The sequence below is a fragment of the Aplysia californica genome, unplaced genomic scaffold, assembly GCF_000002075.1.
Source record: "Aplysia californica isolate F4 #8 unplaced genomic scaffold, AplCal3.0 scaffold00075, whole genome shotgun sequence".
Lineage (NCBI taxonomy): Eukaryota > Metazoa > Mollusca > Gastropoda > Aplysiida > Aplysiidae > Aplysia > Aplysia californica.
In genome coordinates this window covers 147,978-157,912 of record NW_004797345.1, presented here as the reverse complement: position 1 = coordinate 157,912, position 9,935 = coordinate 147,978, and the positions used below count along the sequence as shown (strand labels likewise).

General features: G+C 38.4%; 1 protein-coding gene across 1 annotated transcript in view; it reads right to left on the bottom strand.

Annotated features, from left to right (window-relative positions):
- The window catches only part of LOC101851253 (solute carrier organic anion transporter family member 4C1), a gene marked incomplete in the record, with an annotated part of 31,826 nt that overhangs the window by 6,997 nt on the left and 14,894 nt on the right, over window positions 1–9,935 (bottom strand). The window contains 2 exon segments of the mRNA XM_035968674.1: window positions 6,687–6,874; window positions 8,446–8,600. Of these exon segments, the coding sequence (XP_035824567.1) occupies window positions 6,687–6,874; window positions 8,446–8,600 (343 nt within the window).

The window sequence follows — 9,935 nt, the reverse complement described above, 5'->3', positions numbered from 1 at the left end:
CATAAAATGGATTGAGAGAAGTTACTCATTCTATTACATTATATTATTACTCATATTATATTACGAGTGTATGTGTATATGTGTGGAAGACAGGATGTGTGTGTTTGCGTAGCATGTTTTTTTAATCAGTGAGGGTTTTACTTGCAAAAACCACTGGTTTTCCTTTGTATGTATATGTATATATATAAATATATATATATGTATATAAAAATCAGACCAAGGTAGCATCAGTCAGTCTTGTCTAAAGAGGTCTACAATGAAACTTCCCGGAAGAGTGGACAGTCAGCATGAAAGACCAAACACAAAATAAATGGTCAGTCCCTAAGAAACAGGATTACATCCAGACAAATTTAAAGAAATCGTCAACCACAAACGTGTGACACACTTCTTCACAAAAGGGGAATATCATAGCACCAGACGTGACAAGGATGTCTCTACCGCTCTCGCGCAGAAAAAAGACAAAACATTTCTCCAATCTATTTCTGCCTGGTCAGTCAGACTTGGACAAGGCAGACTACAGTCGAACCAGTTCTACTGGGCACCTGTCATATAAAATGACTACTTGTACAGTTGCAAGCCACCACTCCCTGCCAATCCCCCTTTAAAAATATTTTTTTCTTTAAACTTCATTGAAACTGTCAGAAAAATTCACCTGTCTATTACCATCATCATCAAGTGCCAGATCTGCAGCAGACATCCGCGATCATGGCTCTCCATTCATTCTTTTGTTCGGATGCTCTTTAAAAAAGCTACGTTACCCTGATCTTTCCACGTTACCCATCTGTGTAGGTTTTCTAAGTAGGTTGCTCTTTGTCTACCCCTGCCTCGTTTGCCTTAAATTTTGCCAGTGAAAGCTAGATGTTCACGACCTTTAGGTCTATTCAGGTGTCCCAAAAACTGCATTTGTCTTTTCCTGATTGTTTTTAACAGTGAGCGTCCCACATGGGCTTCATCAAGTACTAGACTATCTCATTTGATTTCTTTTCCTTCCAAGACATTCTCAGCAGTCTCCTAAGAAACCACATTTCTGTTGCTTCTATTTTATTTCCTTGCCTTTAGTGATTGTCCAGCATTCACAGCCATATAGAAGGGTTGACCGAGATGTTTCTATTTTTTCAGTATCAGGCTTATTTTATTTAAACTAGCCTTAGCCATTGCAATTCTTCATTTTCTTTCTGTGGAACATTTGGCATCAGATGTTATTATATATCCTAGATATTTAAACCATTGGACTTGTTTGATCTTTTCGCCTTTGCTAATGAGATTACATTTAAGATTTAATTAGATATCACAATGCATTCTGTTTTCTTCATATTCAACAATAACCCTTTACGTTCACTTTCCATAACAACAGTATCCAGAAACAATTGAAGGTCCTTTTCTGAGTCTGCTATTAAAACTGTGTCATTGGCATACCCAATGTTATTAATGTTTTCGCCATTCACTTTGAGACCTGGACATTCTTCCACACCTGTTTAAGACAAGCATTTTCTCCTCAATAATGGGTGGCTGTTGTTATGATTTTATGAAATCTAGATATTTGATCTATGCCAGACGAGCACAAAACAAAAACAAAAATTCAGCCTTATTGGTTTCACAGGGAAGGGAAATGTTTATTTTTGTATCGCACATCTTCACTATATTCGAGTACAAGTATTAAATATCATGACGTCCCCTTGACTTTATAGAAAAATTCAAAATGGACATTTCCAATATCTTTCTCAATCTTTCTGTTCCAGAACTTAACAAAATAAGACGTTAACGAAAAATTTTTTTAACTTTGTCTCAACTGAATACTCAACAAAAGATATCTCTTAACAACAATTTATGTTATTGCCATTATTGGTCAACTATCTTGTCAATTACTATAATCATTTCAGGTCTAGCAACAGGATTATAGGCTCACATGGACATAAGCTTGATGTGACTCGATGACATTGGAATTGACCACGGTTTCTTCATCAATTAATAATTAAATAATGTTTGTATCTTTTCTTCATTTTATTTCCTCTGTATTTTCCTTGGTAATGAGTCTTCAATTTGTCTGCCAAAAAGAATGCGTGCCAAGGAGGGCAGCTTGTTGTCAATCGGGGTAGTTCTCAGAGCTAGTATAGCCTTGTATGGATCTTGGTTTGATTCTGAAGCTTTCGCCAGAGTCCGTTTCACCAATTTCACCTGGCTTTCAATGTACCCATTACTTCTTGGGTAGTGAGGTGAGCTTGTTTCATGTCTGAAGTTGTAATCTTCCGAGAACTTTCTATTCGGTGATCCACTGAAGTGGGGTCAATTGTCAGACCTAACCACTTTTGGTATTCTCTGAAAACTTGCTTGGTGAGGGTGACGATCTTGTGACTTGTGCTTTGGTTCTTTGGGATTTTTCTCACAAATGGGAATTTTGAATAGTAGTCCCTGATAAGGAGATAGTCTTCTCCTTTGAGATAGAAAAGGTCAGTTTCTATTGTATGCCGTGGTCTTGGCAGAATTATTGTTTGTATCAGTGGTTCCTTTTGCTGTCCACTTTGGTGTTTCTGGCATGTTTCACACTTCCTAACAATGTTTTCAATGTCTTTGTTAATATCTTTCCAGAACACACTTTCCCTTGCTCTCAGTTTGCTTTTCACTAACCCTAAGTGAGGTTCATGCAGTTTGTTCAGGACTTCTGATTCCATCTTCTGTGGTATGATGATTCTGTATCCCTTTTAAGCAATCCGTCTTCAATTGAGATTTCATCTCTGTAGTTCCAATATGGACGGCATAGTTGTGAAACATCTTTGATATTTCCTGGCCACCCATTGTAGATCGTCTCCTTCAGGGCATTGACTTCTGTGTCTGTTTTTGCGTTTTCTGTGATTCAGTGGATGTAGTTATCACTAAACTGAGGCAGGATTTCATGGATTTTGATGATTTGTGTTTCCAAGGGTCATGTCTCTTCATCTGACACGGACAGTCATGACAGTGCATCTGCAATACACATGTCTTTCCCTAGAATGTACTTGATGGTGAAAGTGTAAGGCTGTAATCTCAACAGCATCTTTTGCAATCTTGGCGGTTCTGCCTTAAAGTGCTTGAGGTGAATGGATTGTAGAGGTTTGAGGTCGGATACCACAGTGAATTCTTATCCGTTTAGGTATGTGTGGAATCTTTCACATCCATAGACTACGGCCAACAATTCTCGTTCTATGTTTGCGTAGCATGTTTTTTTAATCAGTGAGGGTTTTACTTGCAAAAACCACTGGTTTTCCTTCCTGCATTAGGGTCGCTCCTAAAGCTTTCATCAATGCATCCACCTGAACAGTGATTTCCTTCTTTGCGTCGAAGTATGCAAGCGTGACTTCTTTTGTGATAGCATTTTTTATTCTCTGAAATGCTTCTTCATGGCTAGGGGACCCTTCAAACTTGTTTGACTTTGTGAGCAGTTCTCTCAAGGATGTGGTCAATGTGCTTAGATTCTGAATGAAATGTCCCATGTATGTTGCCAGACTTAAGAAAGTTTGTAGGTCTTTTGCATTCTCTGCAGCCTTCATGTTTCTTATGGCTGCTACTTTTGAGGGGTCTGGTTTGACTCCATCTTGAGTGACTATTACACCATAGAACTTGATTTGCTTTTGCTTTATGCGGCATTTCTCTGGATTTCGTTTCAGTCAAGTGTCGACACATTTTCTGATCATCTCGTGTCGGTGTTGATCATCTTCTTGTTCTGTTTTTCCAAAAACAAAAAAGTCATCTGCAAAGCCTATGACACCTTGGCATCCTTCAAAAGTTTGGTCAATCTTCTTTTAAAAAATATCTTGACTCTTTCTCAATCTAAATGGCATTCTCTGAAATCTGAATCTTTCTTCTGGCAAGTTGAATGTAGAGAGGTAACTTGACTCTTTGTCTAACTCCACATTCCAATAACCACATTTGGCATCCAGGATGGAAAAATACTTTGCGCCTGAAAGGCTTGGCAGAATTTCCTCCAGCGTAGGTGTGGTATAATGCTCTGAGGACAACTTTACCCATACTTGGGTTTATATTTTGCTGATGGGTTGTAGACTTTTGGTAACGGACTGGAATTTTTCCTCTGCAGTCTGACTGAACTGACATTCCTTATTGGCTATCTGATTTTGAGATTTCTTCAATCATGCACATTTGCAGTGCTGTATCCAGTGTAAGTGTACTCTCTCTGAGTAACCGTTCTTTCAAGGAGTTGTCTCTCAGTCCCACAATAAGTCTGTCTCTTACTAGCTCGTTTTCTAGCTTCCCATAATTGCAATTTTTACTTAATTTCCCGAATTTTGTGGCGTATTCTTCCGCATTTTCCTCCTCAGCTTGACTCGCTGTATTAAACTTGTACCTTTCTAAGGTGATGTTTGCTTTGAGGGTGCAGTAGTCGGTAAATCTTTCCATTTGTGGGGCCACTTTGTCTCTTTCCTCTTCTGGGATTTTGACATGTGTGGTAAATCTTCTTTCCTTCCTCTCCTATGAGGTAGAGGATAGTTTGACATTTTTCTTTCTCAGACTTGTCTTGCATCACTAGATCTATGCATTAAGTTATTGTCTCCCTCCATGATTTCCACTTGTCAGCTAGCTGGCCTGTTTCATTCCTGAAATTCACAGGCTGTGGTGGTGGCAGTTTTAGTGCCTATTAAAGGGAGGCAAAACTTGTTGACTTTAGAGATATGAAACTTTGATCTGGTTGCGTCCCTTGGTTCACTCACGGAGCTTCCATGAGGAGAAACATTAATGACGTAGGCCTACTTTTATCGGCCCAGAAGTCTGCTCCCTGAGTGTGCGTATGTAATTAAACTTTTATCTATATCTAGATATAGAATTACAATAAAGAGTTTAATTGATTTCACCTGCTTTCACTTATTAAGTGGGCAAACCTCTTCACTTCTGACACCATGTTATGATGTAATGAATTCTTCATATTTGATCTATGTCAGATGAGCACAAGAGGAAAACAAACATTCAGCTATATTGGTTTCATAGGGAAGGGAAGTGTTTATTTTTGTATTGTATATTCAAGTACAAGAATATCATGACTGCTGTCTTGGACAATTTTGACCGGGGTTGTTTTTTTTAACCCCTTGCCTGTCCAGGTTACACAGTATCACTTTCATTCTGTTAGTAGTAGGTAAAAATTATCACCCATCTAACTCCCACCATCTTAACCATCTTGTAAAGTAAGTATTTCTGTGACCCTTAAAGCATGTTCCATCAGATTACCATTGCCATTAGATGACTATCAGAACACAGATTATGTATCTAGCTTAACCCTTTGAGCCCTTGCCACCGCAAAACAGCCCGTGTGCCAGCCACCGGTAAGCCAGAGCCTATCTCCAACCTGGCATGTCTGGTGCAAAACGCACAGGGAAAACAGTGTTTGCCGCACAGGTTATGATTGACTGTTTTGAAGATTTTTCAAAATTAAATGCTGGCAATGATGAGTACTACACACTGAGTGGGATATGGAATGTGATTCCGACGATCTTATGAAAATTAGTAATATAACGCTCAGGAGCCCAGGCAGAGGGGCACGGTAGCCCCAGGAGGTCAGGGCTCAAAGGCTGAAACATTATTATTGGTAACATTGATAGTTAATTTATATTTCCATGTGTGGGTCTGTTTATATGAGTACCGTCATACGTGAGGCTTGCTGATAAAATGAGTTACTTCTTATATATTTTAGCCATACAGAAATAGATTTTATGTCAAACTTGTAGCTGGAGTCTGTGTAATTTAAAAGTATAAAATAATAAGACATTTTAGACTTGAAAAAAAAATGGCATCAATTCAAAACCTACAAATAGGACCCCGCTATTGACGTCCATAAAATGGATTGAGAGAAGTTACTCATTCTATTACATTATATTATTACTCATATTATATTACGAGTGTATGTGTATATGTGTGGAAGACAGGATGTGTGACAAAGTATGTGTGTATGGGTGTGTCTGTGTGTTCAGGAGTGTGTGTGTGTGTGTGTGTGTGTGTGTGTGTGTGTGTGTGTGTGTGTGTGAGGGTATGCGTGTGTACGTGAGGGTGTGTGTGTTACTGTGTGTGTGTGTGTGTGTGAGAGTATGTGTTGGTGTCTGTGTGAGTGTACACACATTTGTCGCGACCTCAGTGCTTTCTTGTCGTATCTCCATTTTTTTAAACAGTTAAAATGTGGCTTCTTCTTTGTTATGAACTGTTTTCACTGCTATTAAAAATGGAGATACGACAAGAAAGCACTGAGGTCGCTATGTGTGTGTGTGTCGGATTGTGCATGTGCGTGTATATGTGTGCACATGTGTGTGTGTGCATGCATGTGCCTGTACATGAGCATGCACACATGTGTGTGCGCGAGTGTCTGTATGATGAAATACCAAACCAAAGCACCAGTGCCTGTCGACATAATGAAAGAATTATCTCATCTCATCCTATCCTATTCCATCTTATCTCTTCCCATCTCATTTTATCCTACCTTATCTCATCTAATCCTATCCTATCTCGTCCTATCCAATCCTACACTATCTCATCTCATCCTATCCTATCTTACCTTATCTTATCTCATACTATCCCATCCCATCCCATCCTATCTCATATTATGTCCCAAAAACTGCTCACGTCAGCTGTAGGAAGTTATCCTACCTTATCTCATCTTATCTCCCAAAAAACGATCCCATCTTATCTCATCTCATCGCCCAAAAACCGCTCACCTGAGCTGTATGGAGTCCCCGGGGGCGATGGGCATGAAGGAGAGGCACATGGAGAAGAAGAGGAGCGAGATGAACAGGTAGAGCATGTTGCAAGGCTGCCGGCAGTTCTCCGAGGACAGCTGCTGGCTCACGCTGCTCTGGTTGCCCGGACGAGAGATGGCCGACACACAGGCGCAGTGGGAGAACACCTGCCGAGAGGGATCGGGTCAGGGGTCACAGAGGTAATAGAGGTCACAGGTCAGGTAAGGAAGGACTGGCTAGAATACATGCAAAAAATCCCTATAGTAATAATAATGATAGCACTAACAATAACAATAACAATTATAATAATAACAATAATAACAATATAAAACAACAAAAACAATAACAACAATAATAATAGTAGTAATAATATGAAAACAATAATAACAATCACAACAATCACAATAATAACAATAACAATAAACAATAATCATCATCATCATCATCATCATCATCATCATCATCATTATCATAATAATAATTATTGAAAGAAGCTGCATGAAGACAATCTTAAGCTAAATTGACCGTCTGCATAGAGGAAAAGAGTCATACTAATAATAATCATAATCATAATAATAATAATATGCTTTACAGCATGCTTTATGTACATGAACAACAAAGCACCACTATTACTCAAAGATTTTAATGAGACATGTGCCATTAAGACATTTGAGATCTGCAGATGAGAACCTTGAGAGAGTGCCCACAGTAAAGTCTAACAAGTTGGGAAGAAGAGCTTTTTCTTCCTGAGCCCCAAAAATGTGGCATTCCCTCCCAAAAGAAACATGTATCATAACATCAGGAAGAGAGTTTAATTAAGACAGGTCTAAAGACACATTTGTTCAACTTTAAAACTATACTATCCTTTGTCAGTAAATGTTGTATGTGTAAGACTGTGTGTGGGAGTGGGAGTTATGTGTGTGTGTGTGTACTTGTGGGTGTGTGCTTGAGTGTGTGTGTATGTGTGTGTGAGCATGTGTGTGTGTGTGAGTGTATGTGTGCTGCTGCTACTGCTACTGCTGTAATTGTCAAATAATCTCCTATTCTGTCCTTTGATTCATTAGTTGAGTCATGATTCTACATTGTGCAGCACTTAGAGCCTTCTGGGCATTCGGTGCAACATAAAATCCCATTATTATTATCATTATTACTATTATTATCATTATTATTACTATTACTATTACTATTATTATTATTATTTTTATTATTATTATTATCATTATCATTATCGCCTTAAAGCTTGTTCAATTGTCTTGTTTTTGATGAATGAAATACCCATTTATCTTGAACACAAGTCGAGATATATTTGCAATTCAAGGAGGTGAGAGTCGCTAGGTTTCAGAGGTAAAATTAGTGAGAAAACGGACGCCAAAATTTGATTATTTCCATCGCCTGAGAGTCAGTGGAAACGGACAATTTACATTTTTTGTGCCTTTTTTTTAGCAAAACCCACACAGAAATGGGTTCTTAAAAGGACATAAAAGGTTCTGAGCCAAAACACAAATTTTCTATAAAAATTACCACACCGGTGGAAAAAGGTCAATTTCTTCAATGTCATTATTTTGACAAGCGCCTGATTCATAGCTACCCACCCCTCTCTGTAGGTATCAGGGACAGCCTTGCTCAAAATCAGGGACATTGAGTAATTATCAGGGATACCTTACGCATAGTCGTTATACCTTAATTTTCAGACAATATACATGGTTGCAACGCAAACACAAACAGAAACAAGACTCACATTAGGGCCCGTCTGTTCTGTGCACCCTGCATAGCACGGAGAGAAGTACACGCCAGTCTCGTTGTTACACACGGGCTCAAACAGGTCCGTGTCACAGCTACACATGTTGTTACACGGCGCTCCCAGCGAGATTGGCAGCTGGCCTTTGTCTCTGCAGACACATCCCAAAAAGAAAAATCACATAAAGACACACTATAAAAAGACACATCATGAAAAGACACATCACAAAATAGACACATCACAAAAAGACAAACATCACAAAAAGAGACATCATGAAAAGGCACATCACAAAAAAGACACATCATAAAAAGACTTATCACTAAAAATACATCACAAAAAAGACTCACCACAAAAGACACAACACAAAAAAACACATCACAAAAAAGACTCATCCCAAAAAGACACATCACAAAAAAGACTCATCACAAAAAGACACCCAGCGCATTCATCATCACCATCATCAACTTCCAAACAATTCTCCTTTTACCTGTCTTGTTTTTGTTTTTCTTAAAGCATAGCAATTACTTCGATTTTGACACAATTTCTAAGTGTCTTAAAAATCTGACACTTCATCAGGATTCGGAACAAAACATTAAAAAACAAAAGCTCATCACAGAACTTCACATGTACTGGGGGATCCAAAAAAAAGTACAACTTTTTTACTAAATATCTTGCAAAAATTTGTACAGGAATATTGTAATTTGGAACAGATATAATTCATTCAAAAGGAATTTGTTTGACATAAAATTCACAAAGAAGAAACTTATTAACGAAAACGGAAATGGCTTTTATTTTAAGAAATGCAAAATGGATCAATTTAAAAGATTTTGTAAGGAAAGTCATGAAACGATTGGTTTGTTTTTGCCTTTCCTTTTTAAAAAAAAATCTAATCTTTTCATCCCTGTGACCTTTAAAAAATATTTCTTTTTTCCTACAGATTTTTAAAAATATATTTTTTGTAATTCTGGAATTCCAAGAATCACTGATCTATATGTCCTCCTTTGGACTCGACACATTTTAATGCGTCGTTCGTAATGTTCAGGGGTGGCCAAACACAAGAATCCACTCAACCACTCAACCATAAGCATTCAAAGCTACACACACTGTACACATTAGTGTGGAGCTGTTTCTAGAGACAATGTGGGGGGGGGGGTGAAGTTGCCCAAACAGACAGCATTTGTAGAGTTGATATAACCTGAAAGGTGACTATAGGCTTTGTCAAGGAACCAAGTGTCATAGAAAAAATGTTCACGCTTTTCAAGACGATCGAGGAATCATGAACACATTCCTATCCTCTGATAGCTTTGCGAACGGGAAAATGGTACAAAAGTATATGAAGATCGGCCTTGAGAATGTGGACCATCAAGATGTAGGAAAGTCATGATTGCAGCAGACATCGTCTACGGACAGATGTCTCATGGGGCTCATCTACTGAATTCTGCACCCTGGTGACGTTGAGAAAGAGAGAGAGAGAGAGAAAGAGGGGGGGA